Raw genomic sequence first — 20,997 nt, 5'->3', positions numbered from 1 at the left:
ATAATGTAAAAATGGTTGAATTGCTTCCATTTAGCTGTTTTGGGATAATTAGGGTGTTTTTTGAGAAATTTAAAAAGGGGCGCCTGGGTGGCTCAGTCATTTGGGCGTCCAACTCCTGAGTTTAGACTGGGTCTTGATCTCAGGGTCTTGAGTTCAAGCCTTGGGCACAACGCTGGGTACGGAGCCTACTTCAAAACAAAACAACAACTGGTTTTAGAAATGCTGATGTGTTGGTCTAGACAGAATTTGGCCTTGTGATTTTACCAAAGCACTGGTGTGCTTTTTGAATCTATTTATCAAAGAGTGGGCGTGATTTTCAGGGTAATCGTATTGGAAAATAAACTGTATTGAATCCAGATGTCCGTCTCATGGAGTTTTAGGTTTAAAAGTGATACTAATCTGCACTCCCACAAGATGCTTTCGGGTTGGAGAGCCAGTGCTTTTCACAAGAACCATGCTTGGAATCTATCTTCATTCCTCCTCTTTCTAGTTTAAGCAGATGAGGCTTTATAAATACTTGGTGATTTCCTACATTTTCAACTTGCTTTTAATGAGTGTATATTCCGTACTTTTAAATCCTTGACACTCAGTAAAGGCCATATGCTATTTTTATCCTTCATTTTAAGGTCAGAATCCTAAGTATTCTTCAAAGTATTTAGGGGTACCTGGTTGGCTCAGTCAGGTAAGCGTCTGCCTTTGGCTCAGATCATGATCCCCAGGTCCTGGGATCCAGCCCTGTGTCAGGCTCTCGGCTCAGTGGGGAGCCTGCTTTTCCTTCTGACTGCTGCTCCCCCTGCTTGTGTGCGCCTGCTTTCTCTCTCTCTCTCTTTCTGTCAGATAAATAAAATCTTTTTAAAAAGGGGGGGTATTCTATTTTGGAACAGATAGCATCGTATCACTTAGTTATTGCTATGAAACAAACCACTTCAAAATTCAGTGGGTTAAAACAGCAAGTACAGCTGACTCTTGAACAACATGACTTTGGACTGTGCAGGCCCACTTCTGTGTGGATTTCTTATAGTATGGTACTATAAATGTGTTTTCAGTTTGATTTTCTTAATAACTTTTTCTCTTCTCTAGCTTATTTTATTCTAAAAATAAATGCCCATCGACTGATGAATGGGTAAAGAAGGTGTACGTGTGTATATATTTTTATATACATATGATATATATAACGGAACACTGGCCATTACAAAGAAGGAAGTCTTGCTATTTGCAATGACATGGATAGAACTAGAGTGTATTACGCTGAGCAAAATAAGTCAGAAAGGCAGATACTGAATGATTTCACTCATATGTGGAATTTAGGGAAAAAAAAAACAGATGAACATATGGGAAGGAAAAAAAAAGAGAGAGGGAAGCAAACTGTAAGAGACTTTTAACCATAGAAAACAAACTGAGGGTGCCTGGAGGGAGGGGGGTGGGGGGTGAGCTAGATGAGTGATGGGGATTAAGGGGCCCACTTGTGATGAGCACTGGGTGTTGTATGTAAGGGATGAATTCTACTCCTGAAACCAGTATTGCACTGTATTAGCTAGAATTTAAATGAAAATTTGAAACAAAAAACAAAATACATGTTAGTCAAGGGAGATTTTGTTAAGTCACTGTTCCTGTTTAGCGTAGAAGTCAGGATTTCTTTGTACCAAATAAGAGCTTCGAAGTTAGACCTAGACTTTTCCACACTCTAGATTTGTTTGGAGGGAAAAAGTTACTTAATTCTTCATGTTTCCTTATTGTTTAGAGGTTACTGCTTTGGAGGAGAAAATGTAGAATTTTCTAAAAAGGGTTTTTTTTTTTTTAAATTGTTTTATTATTTACCATATAAAAGCTGCTCGGCTTTGAATTATTTACTTTTGTAATGTTTTGAAATGTGAAATTTTCATCATCCTCTGATAAAAGAGCAATAAAATTGGACAAAACAACCAGACAAACTGATGTTGGTTTGTTTGATTTTAGGACTTTGACTCTCCTTACTTTTGCTAAGTATAAAATGGAGGTCTTAGCTGTCGTCATTGCCATGAGGATATGGCATCACGTTCTCAACCGACAGTAGCCTTTCTTGGATCCCGATGTGTTTTCTAGAGTATAGGAAGCAGCTTTGTCTGCCACTACAGTTCACTGCTGTGAACTTAGAAGAAGTCAAGCAGGGGCACGTTTATCAAGAGGCACAGTGCATTGCCTTGTGTCTTTCAGGCCTCGTGGCCCTGGGTCTTTTGGGGTCTTCTCTTTCCTGCCTTTCTGCATCTGATTCCTTTACCCAGCTGTGCCCCCTGCTCACTTCTCCTGCGGGGGGGGGTGACATTCTCAAGGTTGTGTCCACATAGCACTTCTAGTCCTTGAGTCCCAGTCCATGGGTCCGTGTCTCCTTCGTAGCTCTGGGCGTGTGTGGCCCTCTGCACGAACCTCCTCCAGGCATCAGATCCCTGACTAGACTCAATGGGGGTGCGACACGCTCCAGACTTCAAGGCAGGAGTGTCTGTTGAAGACAGAAGAATCAGCCTCAGAGGAGAGCTATCAGAGAGGGATGACCAGAACCTCTTAGGCTCTGCCTTACTGAAGAGAAGTGGCTGCAGCCTGCTTGGAGTTGCCTGAGATTCTAGAGCCTGCGCTTGCCCTGGAGCCTCACTCCTCAGCCTTGTTTGCTCGTGTTGGGAGTGCTTTAACGGATGCATTCATAAGTGCACAGTCTTCACATTTATTTATTGATTGATTTTTAAAATTTTATTTACTTAAAAGAGAGAGAGCACAAGTCGGGTGAGGGGCAGAAGGAGAAGCAGACTCTGCTGAGCTGGGATCCTGACTCGGGGCTTGATCCCAGGATCCTGGGATCATGACCAGAGCTGAAGGCAGACGCTTAACCCGCCGAGCCACCTAGGGGTTCCCAGTCTTCACATTTAGATAACTGCCTTGAAGTTGAACAGATGATATCCTTGAGTGCCTGAGGGCTCGTGAAGCGTTGTTTAATGGTTGGCTTGTTCTTCTGCTTACCGAGTGGAGGTTGGGGACCCTGGAGTTCTCCGAGTCTCAGGGCTCCAGGACCTCCCCCTCTCCCCGAAACAGAGCTGAAGGCCTTGGCTGCTTCACAGGTATGTTCCCAGCCTAATTACAAGTTAGATATATCATTTTACATTATGCTTTTTTTTTTTTTTTTAACAAAAAATGAACATTTCATAAACATTTTCTCGTGGGTTCATAGTATTTGCAACTTTTTTTTTTTTAAGATTTTATTTATTTATTTGACAGACAGAAATCACAGGTAGGTAGAGAGGCGGGCAGAGAGAGAGGAGGAAGCAGGCTCCCCGCTGAGCAGAGAGCCCGATGCGGGGCTTGATCCCAGGACCCTGAGATCATGACCTGAGCTGAAGGCAGAGGCTTTAACCCACTGAGCCACCCAGGTGCCCCTTTGCAAATATTTTTGATGACTGCGTGAGCATACTAATTCAGTAGCTTATCTGAACTCATGATTTTCAGAACTATTTGTAATGGTTATGTCAACTGTTGAATTAATATGACATTAATCCATTTCATTATTTAACATTTCCCAGTTTTTACTCCTTGGAATGATGCTCATAGGAACTTTTTAGTAATGTGTGATTCTTTTTTTCCTATTAAATAATTTCTTTGGACTCATTTGCCAAGCGTGGAATTCCTAAATCACGTTTTGTTGCCATTACTATTAGTAGGAGTGGTAGCAGCCGTATTAGTTAGGCAGGAAACGTTTTTCTCAGTATATGGAACAAATTCTGGCCGAAGAGTGAGTTCTGATTTACAGCGTTGGCAGAAAATTATGAGAGCCCTAGAAATGGCATTTCTGTTACTGTTTTCACTTGTTCATTTGCTTAGCCCTCCATGGCGATACATTTTAAATACATTTCAGTCGGAAATACTTAAAATAAAAATTTACCATCCAGCTTTGGCTTCTCCTTTATCTGGAAAACAAGCAGATCATCCAGGTAGCTGAAGAATGACAGACAGATGAAGTGATGGTCGCGGTGGGCGTCTGGCGTGATCATGCATGTATCCCATTACCCGGCGTGATCATGCATGTATCCCATTACTCGGCGTGATCATGCATGTATCCCATTACCCGGTGTGATCATGCATGTATCACATTACCGTCTTACATAGAAACAGCTTTCTCACCTCCCCTTGGAAAATACTGCAGCTGTATGTGAGCCCAAGGATCTCTAACAGGAAGGGCACAGGAGATCAGTGTAGGTAACAGTAGCATGGAGACCTCTGGAAAAATTGTATGTAGGCTCTGAAAGAAATGACACATTTCCCTTCTAAGTACCTTTTGGAAAACTATCAGACTATTGTTTTAAAATAACTTAAAAGTAGAGCCTGGCAAAGGTGAACATGTTTCTAAGGTTTTGGTTTTAAGGAAAGACCTTTTTTTCAGACTGGCATGGTCTTAGAATCTCAAAGAAAACCCGTCCATTAAAAAAATGGCTAAAATAAGCAGCAAGCAAAGCATAAAAAAGGAGTTTAGGTGAGTGGGTGTAAACTTGTCAAAATATTAAAGGAAAAGTTAAGCTGTTATATTTTAATTTAACTCAGAGAGACTGGCTTAGACATTCAGCTAGGCAGAAAATACTGTGGTTTTTAATAGAAGTAAAACAATCTGATCTTGATACTTGGTGATTATATAGTCTATTAATAACATACTAGAGTTTTTAATAGTTTTGTCCTGTAAATGTTACTAAACTGTATTATTGTGTTGCTTTCAACTTAGATTTTACTTCCAGTTTACTGAATAGTAAATTTTTTTTGTCTCTCGAATTTGTTGATTTTTTTTTAATAAGCAGCCCAACTTAAGCCTATTACAACCATTTATTACCCAATCAAGAGACATTCTAAATACAATACAAAACAAATTCTTATATTATTTAGTAGAAATTATACAACTTTGTTTAATACGTTGGTTCTGGGTAAAGTACTGGAGTGTTAGGTGTTAAACTTAACATTGTTTTGATTTAGTCTTGGAAATGGGAGGTTTTAGCATTGTTGTGGAAGGAGGGGAAAGAGCGACACTTGAAAAGAGACAGGACAGAATTCCAGGTAGAAGATGTGAATATGGAGAGGTAGAGCTGACTACAAAGGTCAGGTGCCTGTTTTGGAACTTGATTCTCAAGCAAGGATGGTCTTCTCTCAGCCCGGATGTAATCGATTTTCAAATGAAACATCATGTGAGATAATTTAAGTCTTGCCAGTTTCCTGGTTTGTCAGCTGGATGCAGACTAAATTGTAGTACTAATGTTTGTCCTCCAAAGGAAGTAATACTGTGTTCCCAAGGTGCAGGTGTCTGGGTAGTTTCCATGTTGACCTTGGGCTATTTTATATATCATTCTGAACTTAATGAAATAAGAATTAGACTTTTCGAGGTTAGGTGATTGGATGGCAGAGGTGACCTTTAGGATTTCGCACTCATGGCCAGCTTCTCCGTTACTGAGTTTTGCTCTTCTTCCATGAGGGAGAGCATGTGCCACTGAGTCCTTCTTTGAGCTGCCTGTGTGTTTGTGAGGATATGGAATTACAAATTACGAAAATTAAAGGTCCCTTCCTATATGATTTATCCTTAATCTCTCGTTTAATTTTGCATATGTAAGTGACTTTAGAACTTACTGTCACAATACAGGTATCTTGAAAGAAAGTCTGCCTGATTATCCTGCCTTGTGAACCTCATCATATAGGAGCTTGTTTAATGGTGCTCAACTGAAGAAACTGGGTCTGATATTCTTGGTGGCATCAGATAGATGTCCTGTATTAATATCTGCTTGATTGCCAACAACAGAAATAACTCAGGCTGACTTAAGCTATTGAGAGTGTTTCTGGTAAGGATGCTGCGGTATCTGCCTCAAAGAACACCAGACTAGGGAAGTAGCTCAGTCTTGGGCATGAGGGCCTTTTACCTGGACCCTTTTCAGATTGCTTCTGCTTCTTTTAATAGGTTGACTTCATTCTTTCCCTTTTTTTGATGTGCAACATTTTGCAGTCCAAATTGGAAAACAGTATGTGACCAGAAACAGTCATTTCAACTATCAGAGATACTGATCTATTTTTCTCTCTCCCTGTTCCTAATTTCCCCAGGGATGAGCTGATTGGACCAGCTAGGATCAGATGCCCCATTTCTGGTCTAGCCAGCTGTGATCAGGGGTGGGATGTGGAGAAAGTTGGTAAAGATTCCACTGTGACCAGTCAGCAGTGGCTGGAAGATGGCGTGTTGTACACATGGCTTCTCCTACTCTGAGGCCTGTATCCAGTTCATATACAAAATAGTAATTTGCCAACTCTGCTGCTAGGTCCTCTTATTTATTTGGATGAATTAGTCTTTATTGCAATCTAATTATATACAGTAATCTGTATAGATCTGAATTGTAGTTGGGCAAGTCCTGACAAATGCTTGTACTCATGAAACCAACTCCCCAGAGCCCTTATCATTACCCCAAAAGTTCCTGCATATCCCTTTCCGTTCTGTCTTCCTCCCTTGGAAGCAACACCATTCTGATTTTTATCCTCATGGACTAGTCACACTTGTCTTGAATGCCGAACAAAATGAAGACAGATCGTGTCAACATTTAGACTTACGTATTTTAATTTAAGGTGCGGACATTTAATCAGTGCCAGCTGTGTACGAGAATCTGCGTTGCTGTTAGAAATCCTAGCGTGGGGCGCCTGGGTGGCTCAGTGGGTTAAAGCCTCTGCCTTTGGCTCAGGTGATGGTCCCAGGGTCTTGGGATCGAGGCCCGCATTGGGCTCTCTGCTTGGTGGGGAGCCTGCTTCCTCCTCTCTCTCTCTGACTGCCTCTCTGCCTACTTGTGATCTCTCTGTCAAATAAATAAATAAAATCTTTAAAAAAAAAAAAGAAAGAAATCCGAGTGTGATTGTGACAGAGCTGAGAGTCAGGGGCAGTGGGATGGGTGGGACCCAGCACAGAAGCAGAGTGAGCCTGTGTGGGGAGATGCAGTGAGCGTCCCCGGCATTGGGAAGAGGAAGGGACCTGGAGCTTTGAGGAGCTTCTGCGAGTAGAGTAGGAAGAGCCCTAGTGTTCCTTATTGTTCTTCTGACATGATAAGCCAGAATATTAAACTTTGGCTATTTTGGTCATTTGTCATTTTCCTGCCTGTGTGCAGGATTTCCTCATCTCCCTGTGTGGGTTCTGATGAAAGGAGAGGCCCAGAGACCTGGCGTGGGATGACTTCCTCCCCCAGGGCAGGAAGACTAGGAATTATCGGGAACCAGCAGCAGTAGGGGCACTGCACATCTCTCCCGGTTCTCCAGAAGCGTTCTCTTTCTGTTTATGTCTTCTGCTCCCCTCATTTGGCTCAGATGGCAGGCGACCAAGTTTGCATAGTTTGTTTTTTACTAAGAAAAGCAGCAGTTTTCATTGTATATTTTTATATAATAAGATTTTCCATATTATTAAAATTATTTGAAATTCTGACTCATAGCTGCCACATAACTTGCTGTATATGGTCATAGATATGTAGCTAGATATGGTGTGTGTGTGTCTGTGTGTGCGTGCATGTGCGTGCACGCACGGTTCGTATATAAGGTACTGTGTGCAGTACTTGTGGGTGCTACTGTATTTCTCTAATTTGTCCAACTGATCGATGTTATAAGGTCATTTGGGAAACAGGATTGAAAATAAAGTAAATAATTATATTTCCCTGGAGCACAAATAGGATGAAATTGCTAAAGACTGCTCTTCCATTCTTTTCTCTACAGAACCATCCGAGTATGGCTGAAAAGAGACAGTGGTCAGTACTGGCCCAGCATTTACCACACCATGGCCTGTAAGTAGCAGAACTGTTCCACTCGAGGGAAGTATGTCTAATGCCTTTGGTGATTCAGAGTTCAAAGTGCTTGATTAAAAAGTGCTACTAGAGGGGTGCCTGGGTGGCTGTCAGTTAAGCATCTGACTTTTGATTTCGGCTCAGGTCTTTATATCAGGATTGTGAGATCTGCACAGCAGGGAGTCTGCTTGAGATTCCCTTCTGCTCTCCCGTCCCCCCCAACAAAAATAAATAAATGAATAAAATCTTTTTTTAAAAAAGTGCTACGAGATTTCAAAATGGGTTTCTTAGTTGCCTAATACTCCAACAGACTGTGCTAAGCTGCAGGAAGACTCCTTTTCTTTTGCAAAGGAAGTCAGGTCTGCTGGCTTACCTAAAGCTGACTTGAGCAAAACTGAAAAACAAGGAGAGCCAGGGGGAGGGCGTGCCTCACTGCCCCCAGGTTTTCCTTTGTTTTTGTTTTGCCAGCCTGTGTTCGGAATGACTGTGTGCTTGGAAGTGGCCGAGCCTGGCACTAAAAAAGAGCTGTGTACTCCCATGCCCTCATAACCCGCCTTCTGCTCACCCTTTTCACAAACTTCCGGGTACTACTGAGAGATTGCGTCCGAAGTATAATCCATTCTGTATGGAGAATTTTCTCAATAGTTCACTAGGTTCACAAAATAAATCCAGAAGATAAAGCTTTTGCACTGCGATTTTAAAAGAGCCCTGAGGGGCAGTGACATAAAATTACACCGAAGTTCCAGCCCTTCCTGCGGATGTGAGCAGCCTTGCCATCCGTCCCTGCCCCCCTTCTCTTCCTCCTTTCTTGGAAAGAAAGCCCTGGGCAGAGGCCTGGATGCCTCTGGGCCCACTCTGGGGTTGGGTCCTGCTATCCCAAATGGCCACACGGAAGGCACCATCGCTATTCACTCCCTCGTATGATGTTGGTCCTTAACGAGGAATTTTCCTCTGTTAATGGTTTTGGTGTTCAGAAGACCCCCGAGGAAGAGAAAGGATTTGGGGCTTGCTTGATGCTTTGTTCTCCTGAAGGCTGTGGTCAGATCCTCCGAGGAAGAGCTCTTGCCATTGTTTGCAGACACTGTTGACAGTGTTCCCAGCTTTCTCAAGAGATCATTCCAGAGGCAGTAGAGTGTGTTACAAACACAGAACAGCCAGTTCTTCAGCAAGTTCCAAGGAATCCATCTGGGTCGTCCTTCAGAGCGCCTCCTTTCTCGGCTGGCACGTTCTCCTTCATGCATCTATCCCGGGGCGCGCACTGTTCAGCTTCTGTGATCACGTACAGAAAAAATCAGAAGTCAATCAGGAGTGTGATTTTTCCTGCCTTCCTGGGACAACTTGGACAGGCTGCTCACCTCTGTCTTGGTAATTCCACCACGAACGTGAAGACTTTGTGGGCTGCTGCTGTAACGATAACTGTTGCAAAGGGAGATACAGAATTCTACAGTATGGCCCCTCTGAGAAGACCCCCTGAGAACCCAATCACAACTTACTGTGCCAAGCAGTAGCACTTCTGCCCACGTCCACATGGACTGTGGCTGCGTGACCTTGCTTATTCTCAATGACGATGGCCCTGCGTCTCAGTATGTGCACTCATAGAGCCCGTTGGACAGATTTTCAAATCAGAGTTTGATTGTTTCGGACCAGGGCAGAGCATCTCTCAGACTGATAAGCCCTTCCCTTCAGCGGCCCAGGGAAGCGTCTCACAGCTGGAAAGGAAGTCCTGCCAGTGCTGGGGAATGTTCTGTCATCTTTGTGAACAGTCTTGTTAACGCTACTGCTCTTAGTCCTCCTTCCCCTCCATTCCTCCGCACTTCGCATTTTGGGCATAGCTTCATGCCCTTGCGTCCTCGACCTTGGAGTTCAGGCTTCCTGGAATAGAGACGGAGATGGATTTTTGTCCTATGTTCAGTTCACTTCCCCCTCAGTTTATATTTATCCCAGAGAGTTCGTACAGCTTTATACTTGCTCTCTCCGAATTTAGCAGAAGTGTGCACTCTTCTTTGGCTTTTAGGTCTTGAGCTCATGGCTTTGGCTATCTCAGTAGCCGTCCCTTGCTAACTTGGTTTAAATGCTCCTCTGACCCCGCCAGCCAAAGCAGCTCCCAGAATGCTGTGTCTGGAAGGACCAGCAACAACTGGAAAGAACAGGCATAGCGTCTCTGTGAGTGGCCGACATCCATATGTTTGCACCTAAACATATTCAGCTTATGGCTTCCAGATGCTTTCCTACTGTGCCTTACACGTCCATCTGGAACTGTGTCACTGCTGGGACTGTACGAACGCCTCCAGCAGAGAGCAGGGTGAATGAATGATGAGAAACGACTGCTTTACAGGGACTTCTAATTGAAGATGAGTTCAAAGTATGCGAAGTGACCTGTTCCAAAAACTATCTGCAGATTATCCAGTTGAGGACATTTTAGTGACCATCCACCAATTTGAACTTCTTCTTGTGATCTAACAGAGTGATCAATAAGCCAATCCTTAGTGTACTGCTCTGTGCGGTTGAGTTTTTTCATAACTTTACTTCTTGTAACAAAAATAAATTTCAGAATATGCTTTAGCTGAAGAAAAATGGTAACCTCTAGTTTCTGTGATCTACTGTGTGACTCCTGCCTATTTTTTACAATACCATTTTTATGAAATCAACGGCTGTATAAGGTAGATGATTTTTTCACTGTTTGGTGAGTGAGGAAACTGACACCAGAGGTTGAGTCCGTTGCTTGTGGCGGGAATTCCGTCCGTGCCCATCAGACTCCAGAACTGTGCTGCCTGCCAGGTTTTTTAGTGAAGGGTCGACCTGTAAATATCTAGACGTTGTGGGCCAAACAGCCTCTTTGGCAACCACTCAACTCTGCCATTACAGCATGGAAGCAACCATAAACAGTACATAAATGAAGGAGCCCGGCTATATTCCAAAAAACCAGAAATAACCTTTATTTATGAAACTCGAGTTTTAAGCTTATGATTTTGGATTGCAATGATGCTTTTTTAAAAAGTCACTGATTTGAAAGATGATGTATGTTTTGTGTGTTTATACAACTGTGAATATCTAATTTTTTTAAATTAATACCACTTATCTCATTAGAAGCTTCCCTTCTAGGGAAAAATGCCAGGACATCTTTGGATACACAGCAAATAAATTAGGGAAGCTTTTTTCCCCCCCCAATGTGAGAATTCTCTAGCCTCATAAAACTACTCAGCACATTGTAAATTTTACACAAGAGGATGTTACATATTTATGTATAGTTTATTATAGGGTTGGACATAAAAAGAATTGAAAAGAAGCTTAAAACTAAAGCATTAAGATTTTGTACCAACCTAAAAGTAAGCAAAATGGTGACAATGAATCAGAAATCACCAATGCATGTTTGATTTGCCAAAGATAATTTTATTATTATTATTTTCTAAAAGATTTTATTTATTTATTCATGAGAGACAGAGAGAGAGAGAGGTGGAGGCAGAGGGAGAAGCAGGCTCCCCCCTGAGCAGGGAGCCTGATGCGGGGCTCAATCCCAGGAACCTGGGATCATGACTTGAGCCGAAGGCAGACACTTCACCCACTGAGCCACCCAGGCCCCCCGCAAAGATATTTTCATGATAATTAAAGAGTACTTCAGGGGCACCTAGGTGGCTCAGTGTGTTAAAGCCTCTGCCTTCGGCTCAGGTCACGATCCTGGGGTCCTGGGACTGAGCCCCACATTGGGTTCTCTGCTCAGTGAGGAGTCTGCTTCCCCCAACCTTTCTCTCTGCCTACTTGTGATCTCTCTCTGTCAAATAAATAAGTAAAATCTTTTTAAAAAATAAAAATAAAAATATAGAGTACTTTATATGACAAAGATATTTACACCTTTGTGGTTATAATTCTTTTTTTTTTTTTTTTAAAGATTTTATTTATTTGACAGAGAGAGATCACAAGTAGAGAGAGAGAGAGAGGAGGAAGCAGGCTCACTGCCCAGCAGAGAGCCCGATGTGGGACTCGATCCCAGGACCCTGAGATCATGACCCGAGCTGAAGGCAGAGGCCCAACCCACTGAGCCCCCCAGGCAGCCCTGTGGTTATAATTCTTAAACTCGATCATTCTTTTTTAGAGAGAAAGAGAAAGGCAGAGGAGAGGGAGCGAAAGAATCTTAAGCAGGCTCCACACCCAGTGCGGAGTCCCACATGGGGCTTTATCTCATGACCCCAGATCATGACCTGAGCTGAAATCAAGAGTTGGATGCTTAACCTTCTGAGCCACCCAGACCCTGATTCTTTATGGCTCCGGCTTCGGTGTGGTGGGTGAGGGTACCGGCTTCAGTGACGTGTAATTGCTTCGTGTGCAGACAGCTGCAGCTCCTGCCTCCCCGTGGGGTAGTTCTCTGAATGCGCCTGGAAAAAGTCCCTTCCCGTGGTCTGATCGTGCAGCTCGCCGTGTCTTTGCCTCCAGGTGCAGTGGAGCATCGTAGTTTACCTTCATCCTTCCGTAGAAAATGTCAGCCCTTTGTAGAGAGAAAACTTTAACCTGTTTTCAAGTGGTCATGTCACTTATAAGCCTTTTTTTGTTGTACTTTTTTATAAGAAGCGTTGCCTTAAAGTAAACTCAGGTTTGTTTCACGGAACGTATTCCCTCGCGGTTCTCCTGTGGTCAGTTAAACTTCTTTAGGCTGATATGAACCCAGATATTTCTTTTTCCACATGTTCCATTTTCCAGATCACTTCAATCTGATTTTAAGCAGAAGGAGATGTTGTAGAGTTTCTCCTTTCTGAAACTCATTCTCTGGCCCAAGCTTTCTGGAAGCAAGACAGGTAGAACCTGGAAGGGGATATGGACGTGGGAAGAAGCAGGTGCTATCCCAGGCACTTAACACTGCTGCGGACAAAGAACATGTGTATACGCACATGTACACCTCACTCCCTATACACTGAGGTTGTGTATGTCACGGGAAGGGGAACCTTTCTTGACCCTTCAAGAGAGCACATAATCCCAAAGTGGCTTGCCCTGCTTGCTCACATGTACAGTGGGATAGGAACCCCTTTTCCACAGATTCCAGCCTCTCTGTGACCACTCTGTTATGGGGAAGGGGGCATGGGGCCAGGTTGGCCTGCTGAGTTTGGGTAACAGTTTCCTCACTCTGAGCACTGGCCCCCACACTCTGCAGCCTGGAGGTAGGAGTTTCAACCAGATGAAGCTTCATGCTGGCTCGCTGCCCTCAAAGTCAGAAAAATAATGTAAAAGATTTTTTGAATTGGTATTTTAAACTAAAACAACAGAAAGAACTTGAATAACATATTCCATTTACATCATTATTTTCTCTAAAACAGTCTTGCCCTCTTGTTTTTAATGTAAATTCTATAGTAATGTATTTTAAACAGTGACTCAGAATGCCTAGCTTTGCTCGTAATGCGGTCTCTGTCTTTCCGGCAGCCCCGTGCTCTGCTCTGGCTTACCACCACCACCACGACTGCAGACGGGTGTTTGTGGGTCAGGACAACGGAGCCGTGATGGTAGGTCGCGTGCAGAGCGCTCTCCTTAATACTGACCCCCCCCTGCGTTCATGCCTGTGGACAGTTTAAATAAACAACAGTGAATGCCTGATTGTTTGGCATAACAAAATGTTTAATTCAGTATAGACACGAGGCCGAAAAATGGATTAATTTTCATTTGTACTTATTTTTACACAAGTCATGGAGTTCAGAATGCTTGGTGCTCAGCCTTCATACACTGAATATATGGTCTGCAGCAGCCCTGTCCTTGAACTACAGGGAAGCAGGAGAGGCACAGTGGAGAGCCTGTGGGTGCTGGTGTGTTTGTGTGTGTGTGTGTGTGTGTGTGTGTGTGTGTGTGTGTAAGTAACAATGGAGGGGGACGAGAACAAGGTCAGTGACTAGTTACCCAGCCAACAAGTCCTATAACTCTTTAAGGCAGTGCTTCTCAAGCTAACCCTGGTGAAGGACCAGATAGTTAAAAATTCAGTTTATTATAGATTGATAGATATTTTTGTGGGTCTAATTGTGTGAGACCGAAAAAAGAAGCAGGTCACTCCACATTGCTGGGTGGCAGTTTTAATGAGCAGAGGAGCTTACGTACAAGGCTTGTCTTGAGTGGCTGCAAGACGAGTAAATCTCTGTCCCCACTCACCAGAGTCTTAAAAGTTTATGTAGAGGCCTGAGCTGGGTTCAGTCTTGTATATCATCCTGATGGCCCTAACACCACATCGCTATCAAGTCTCTATGCTTGGGGCAGCCTCTGGAATGGGGAAGGCAGTGGGACATACATACCAAAGAGGGGTAAGCAGTGAGGAGCCTCGGACAACTGACTGCCAGGGCCCGGCTCATGGGTCAGCTGGTGGTCATGCCCTCTCAGTGACCTCTCTCAAAAGTGAGCCTTAGGGTCAGGTGCAGTAGGGAGTCACTGCACGAGGGGGGGACATTGAAGAGCATTAAGCAGGGGAGGAGAGAATGGTTGGGTTTCTGTTTTTTTTTAGCTTACTGTGCCAACGTATGGAGTTTGAGGGGACAAGGTTGAAACTGAGGCGTCCCAGTTAAGAGTCTGTTTCAGGACCCCAGTGTGACACTGAAATGCTGGGGTAGCGCTGGAGAAGAGGTGTTGGCTTTGAGAGCTATCTGGGTGGCAGACTTGATGTCTAGTTGGGTGTGGGTGTTTTATGGAGAATGGGGTGAAGATGGCTTCCAGATTTTTAGCCAGGATGGTGGTGCTGAGTGGTCAGCTACGTTCTAAGACAGGAAAGATGTGATATAGAGGGAAAAGTGATGAAGTGAGTACTATAGTTGGGTACATGGACATAAACCTCAGGGTTTGGAGTGTAGGGTTGGGAGTTCTCTGACATAGGTGTCAGTGGCAACTATAGCAGTGACTGGCCTCAACTAGGGAGAGCAGGTAGACTGAGAAGAGCAGAGAGCCAAGGTCATATTCCCTGGGAATACCAGTATTTAAGGGAAATTCAGAGACTGGGAGTCCCTGGGGGAAATGGAGGCAGAATGGGCAAAGTGGGAGGAGAGCCAGCCAGGACACTGTGACTGTGGAAGCCGGAGAGACAGTGAGTTTAATGCAGGGGTGAGTCACAGGGCCAGGTGCAGTGGGGAGAGGATGAGGTCAGGCCTGGAAAATGACCTTGGGAATAGCAGTTAGCAGCTGGTGCTGAGCAAGGGAAGCCCTTTCTGTGCCGTATGCCGTGTGCCATGGTGGTTCATCAGTGTGGGCTGATCTTTAGAGAAGGATCTGAGGAAAGTCGTAGAACTGCTAAAAGTGTTTTGTTGTGTCTACTTGTTTTGTTTTTAGAGTTAAAGGCTAAGAAGCCTTGAGTGTGTGTTTAAGGGCCAGGAAGGAAAAAGCCAGTGGAAAGGATGGGCTCTCTGCCCAAGCAGTTCACTCAGCAGTAGGCAGATGGCGAGGGCTGCAGGGTTGGGCTCTCCCAGGTCTTTGCCATCAGCTGGGGACTGCTATGAATACCATAGTAGTAGTAGATGTCAGTGTTCGCGTATTCCTCCTTCTGGAAATTTTATAGGTATATCATGGTAATATGCAGACACGTTTATAACCAGAAACCATAAAGCACAAATAGTTCCTCCAGTGGTTGCACACTTTGTCTCTCTAGGGATGCTTTTTGTGGCTCCCAGTTCAAGGGTAGACTCTGTGATTGTAGAACAGCATATAAAAACTCATAGCTCTTCAGTGCAAAGGGGCAGTGCAAACCCAGTGTATCATTTGGTAACAATTGATCTATCGATTTTCCATCCAATACAGATCAGTATATGTACAATGATCTATATAATAATACATTTATACTGTCCCCAGTGTGTATGTATGTATATATCTGTGTAAATATACGCACACAATATATTGTATATATTAATGCATACATATACACATACTTACATATACTTACACATTTTTGTACTTCACAATATCAAGATGGAGAGCAAGGAATCAGTATTCCTCTGTGTCTGTGTGTGTGTATGTGTGTGTGTGTATGTATAACAGTTCCTAATGCCCGTGTTCCTTAGCGCCTTAAGAACTTTTCAGTTAACATTGATCAATAGACTTCTTAGTGTTTTTTCTTTAGAGTTTTGTCTTCTTGGTTTTATGCTGAATCTGATTTTTTCATTAAAAAGCATATACTTTTATTTTTTCCTACTTATAAAGTATTACATACTTTATTTCCAAATACTTGTATTTGAAAAATACAAGAATATTAAAAGAAGCAAGCCACTCACAGTCTCTGAATTTCCCTTTTTTGTGTGTATTCTCTATGACATGTGTATAATATCCCCCTTACGTTGCTGAGGTTCCCAGTGCCTTATTTTCACTGCAGCTGAGAACTCTCTTAACAGATCTTTGCAGTCTTGCTTCATGTGTGTCATCCTGGGAATACTCAATGTAGCCGAGAGAGCAGAATTAGCAAAGATGCCTCCTTTGCAGTAGAGGGAGAGGGACCACAAAGCTTGCACTTGTGGAGGAAGAATTGAACAAAAACGCCATGCTGATCGGCAACACCTTTCTTGGGTCTGGCCCCCAGCAGAGATCGTGGCCTGAGGACAAGTCTGATGAAGGAAGCAATTCCCTAGTATTTTGTTACAGCTAATCTTGAGTCCCTACTCTGGTGATAGCTAGTCTTGGATTTTACTTTGTTTTGAAAGTTAAGTTCCTGTTTTTAAAACCATAACTGTGTTCTTACTGCATATGTTTACTTTTAGGAATTTCATGTTTCTGAGGATTTTAATAAAATGAACTTTATCAAGACCTACCCAGGTAATTATAATACAAACACATACTTGCATACACATGCGTATAGACACAAAACGAGAGCTCTGTCTCTTGTGATCAGAATTAGGTTTTCACATTAACTTTGTAGATGTGTTTCCCCCAATTATAGAGGATGCTGTCAACTCTTCAGGGTTATTTACCATCCTTTACCTGCTTATCAGTGTTTAAATTTGCATTTACTAGTCCATTGGGTGCATTATCAGATTTAATTTAACCATTCTTCTATTTTTGAGCTTATGTACTGCTTCCGTTTTTTGATAACACACACTAATATATATGAGAATGTGTGTGTCTGTGTGTGTGTATATCTGTGAGTGTATATTTCATATATACATACACAGTGTGTGCGTGTCCTTGACTCTGACTCTAATCCTGTAACCCTGGTTGCTTCTATTTAAGACAAATTCCTAAAAATGGAGTAACTGGGTTGAACATTAAAAAGTGTTTTAATGCTCTAGATTTATTTTGCAATCTTCTCCCCACATTAGCGTATCGTAAGCTTTTACAAGCCCATGAGTGGTGGTTGAGAGTATTAGCTCATCCAGCCTATGCATCATTGCTCTTAACAAATGTTTTTTGCCTGTTTGATGATCAAAATAGTTCTCAATTTATAAATTATTTAAGCTTTACTTAATGGCGATCATTTATTAGGTTTGATGAATGTCTGTTCATGATTTTACCCCTGTACTCACAGAGTTGTAGTATTTCCTAATTAATTTATAAGAAAGTGTCCCTCGGTTCTTCCAAAACAACCTGAACAGCTGAGAGCAAGGTCAGAAGTTTCTCTGTTTAGCCTCTGACTTCATTCATCAGATTGGGCATTTATTAAACACTTGATGCATGCCAGGTCCTACACTAGATGAGGTAGACTGACCGGTCACTGTCCCAGTGTGGCTTACAGTCAGCTGGAAATGCAGCATTTCAGGAGTTCGGTAATAGAATACTTTCCTCATTCTCAGTTATTACTTTGGAATATAGTACTCTCTAAGTACTTTGTTTTTATAAATAATAAAAAGTTACACAAGCAGAAATTATTCCAGAAACAAAATGCTTACAGTATTTTTTTTTTATTTCAGAAAATTTAAGTTCTCTTGTTTACAATTCTATTGTTTTCTTTTTCTTTCTTTTTTTAAGACTTATTTATTTCCGAGCAGAGCCTGAGCAGGGTTTGGGGCCGGAGGGTGGGGTGTGCCGAGGGAGAGAAGCAGACCTCTCACTTCCCCAACCTGGGCTCCATCTCACTACCCTGAGATCACGACCTGAGCCAAGACCAAGAGTCAGTCACTTAACCAACTGAGCCACCCAGGCGCCTTTACAATGCCAGTGTTTTCTAAAAGGTCAAAGTACTGAAGTGATAGGCTATAAAAACACATTGCTCCTTTAAGAAAATACTACTTCCTTCCATATGGACCTTATTGATAGTACTAGCAAAGTAAAAATGTTCTCGAGTACAGAAAAGGGGAAAAAAAGGTCTGCTCTTTGATGAGTTACTGGAATCCCCCTTGAGCATCAGTCTTTAGTAAGCTGCAGCTCACGATTGTCCATCAGGTGGGGAGACAGGGCGGCTGGGCTTCGGAAAGCCTGTTGGTGCGGTCGGGTAGGGCAGTTATCTGAAGCTGCTCTCAGCGCACAGGCGTTTCCCTGGTACCCCTGTTCAGACTGTGAGTCTCCCGGCTGAACAGCTGGAGAAGGTGGGGCTCCGTTCTGATCCAGAAGGTCCCGTTTCTTCTCGAAGGGTGCCGACTTCCCTTTCTGTCCCCGCAGCTCATCAGAACCGGGTGTCTGCGATCATCTTCAGCCTGGCCGCCGAGTGGGTCATCAGCACCGGCCACGACAAGTGTGTCAGCTGGATGTGCACCCGCAGCGGCAACATGCTGGGGAGGCATTTCTTCACCTCCTGGGCTTCGTGCTTACAGTATCCTTCCAAGGGCTGGACCTCCTCCTGCCCAGCACCTCTTCCACTCAGTAGTTGGCTTTGAGTACGCTCATAACCTGTCCGTTGAGATCCAAAGACCGAGTGACTCCCGTGTATTTCGCTTGAAATGCAAGACTTCCCGTATCTGCTTTTCTTTGGTATAAAATTGGTGTATTAAAAATAACAATTAGGTGAATTACTGTTCTTATTGGGAGGTACTATCCATTCTTAATACAAAATCTTGGAAACCTAAACCTCATTAATGCAAACCCCCACCCCCTTATTCCTTTGCATTTCAAGGTGAAAGAAAAGAATTTTGTTGAATAAAGGTAGAAAGGAACCGATCTTTTATTTGCTTATTGGCAGACCCTGAAAGAGAATATAGTAAGGATTTGTGACCCTAGAGTTCTTCATAAACGGGCTTAAAGGAGTTTCATAGTTTGTGTGAATGTGTGGAGAGGGTTCATAATCCTTTCCATATTCTCAGAAGTGCGTCAGAATCCCCCCAGAATGTTAATAAATTGCTGCTTTCACAGTTTTCTACCACTGTATGGAATTTGTTTCATGTAGAATTTGCCCTTGCTAGGGACTTCTCGCGGTAGCTGTGTATCTTAGTGACAGCAAGATTAAGGCTATCAACAGGCAGATAGATGCCCCACAGTAGTTTCTTTTAGAGTTGGATGTCTCGCATAGTAAATTCTTTTTTTTTTCCATTGAAAACCTCTGTAAAAAAATGTTTGCTACAAATCAATGCACAGCATGAGATATTTAAAGTAAGCATTAAAGCAGTACCATACACTTCAGAATCAAATAAGGGAAAAATACTCAGATATTTAATTTGCTAATTAAGTGTTTCTGTTATGTGCTGGGCTTTTCATATGGACTGATAGAAAATGGCACAGAATCACAGAGTCATGGCCCTGCCTGTGATGCTCCTTTTGACCTGTGTTTTGGAATCAAAGCAGTGGTTATCCTGATGTGTTTACGCTGCAGATTGGCCATAAAGGTCTATCTATGCCCATTAAGTGACTTAGAAAGTAATGCGTTGTTATCAATAGTTAGTATATTTTTAAAATTTAAATTTACCACTGCCCCAAATAGCTGTCTTTTGGATGATGAAACTCTCCACAGCAATTTAAAATAAACCATGCTTTTCATTTAAAGCTGCATCATCTATGCCAAAGAAGGATGGGTGCACATGTCATATTTGCTATCAGTTTTACATTATCTCCAGAGATAGTTCATAAAAAGCAATTTTGTTCCAATTCTTTTTTGCTGTTTTCACTGTTCTTCTACTTTTTAAAACTCTCTTATAATTCGATTATAATTACTTGTTTTCATGTCTCACTTCTCTGTCACTCCTTAACCTTTTTTACTCCTAATTCCTAGGGCATTGATTACAATAGTCGTAGGTACTCCATGAATTCTTGTTAAATGAACGAATGCTAATTTTCCCAAGAAAATTTACCAGCTTGAAAGCTTGTTTTCTTAAATATGTACATAATGCCTGAATTTCAGTTGGGTACTTCCTGTCTCATAGTTTTATGCTTAGGTCTTTAAAATGCACATTTTTCTGTTTGATGACTTCTAGATGGATTGTGTTACGTATCCTTGACTGCTTCTCCACAGATACGATTTTGATACTCAGTATGCTTTTGTTGGCGATTATTCCGGACAGATCACACTTCTGAAGCTGGAACAGAACTCCTGTTCAGTCATTACGACCCTCAAAGGTCACGAAGGTAGGCTTTGTGATCACCCACAGGTTTTTCTCCTAATTTGGGCATCCAGACTCAGTTCTCAGCCCTGCAGCTTCATGAATGATCCGCTCTTCTGACCTGTCAGTTTCAGTTTGATTGGCCAAATGTGGGATTCAGATCTGAAAGACTGAAAGCGAAGTGAAGATAGGGTGTTGAGCTGGGTTTCATGTCATCAAAATCCTTTCCAGATTGCTCGTGGGGATAATACTTTCATTATGTTTGCCTTTTTAAGTTATTTTCAGAAGGTCTTTGAAAATTTCTTGTAAGTGGTGAGACCTTTAGAAGATTTTTTTGAGGTGGGGTTCGGTTTCTGGGATACTGAACAAGACCTGATAGAGCAATACAATTAGGAGAAATGTCTGGGCTGGTTCTGCCTCTGCTCAGTTAGGGACTGAGGAAAAAGAATGGGTGGAATTTTACTATTTTTCCAGCACAGTTGGCCAGGTTCTGTGGAAGGGTTTTAAAACTCATTTGTCTGTATTGGGTAACAAATTAGAAGTTTTGCCACTGTTTGGTTTAGACTGAAGAAATGGGGATTGTTCAAAGAATTAATGATGAACTTATTTTTGAAAACAGTGTTTTTAGTATAACAAGTTGAATGTACTCTGTGCTTCCTTGCTGATCTATTTGGGTGAAATTGAGTGCGTCAGATCAGGGACCTTTTTGAGCAAAGGGGAGAGAGGAGAACAGCAAGTTAGAATGTCTTTGGGCAGGAAAGCACAGCCCCTAAGGAAACCACTTGTGTTTATGACTAATGGTC

General features: G+C 42.6%; 1 protein-coding gene across 2 annotated transcripts in view; it reads left to right on the top strand.

Moving 5' to 3' along the window:
- WDFY1 (WD repeat and FYVE domain containing 1) overlaps positions 1-20,997 on the top strand; it is a 44,023-nt gene that overhangs the window by 7,776 nt on the left and 15,250 nt on the right. Inside the window, exons 2-6 of one of the 2 annotated variants that reach the window (XM_047721129.1) lie at positions 7,729-7,796; positions 13,203-13,282; positions 16,493-16,547; positions 18,327-18,477; positions 20,107-20,219. In XM_047721129.1, the coding sequence (XP_047577085.1) occupies positions 7,729-7,796; positions 13,203-13,282; positions 16,493-16,547; positions 18,327-18,477; positions 20,107-20,219 (467 nt within the window). The remainder of the gene's footprint in view (positions 1-7,728; positions 7,797-13,202; positions 13,283-16,492; positions 16,548-18,326; positions 18,478-20,106; positions 20,220-20,997) is intronic. The other variant, XM_047721130.1, reaches the window with a different exon arrangement.

This window comes from Lutra lutra, chromosome 3 (genome assembly GCF_902655055.1).
Source record: "Lutra lutra chromosome 3, mLutLut1.2, whole genome shotgun sequence".
In the NCBI taxonomy this organism is placed as follows: domain Eukaryota; kingdom Metazoa; phylum Chordata; class Mammalia; order Carnivora; family Mustelidae; genus Lutra; species Lutra lutra.
Note: the sequence above shows the minus strand (reverse complement) of the source record. Positions and strands in the feature narration are given on the sequence as shown.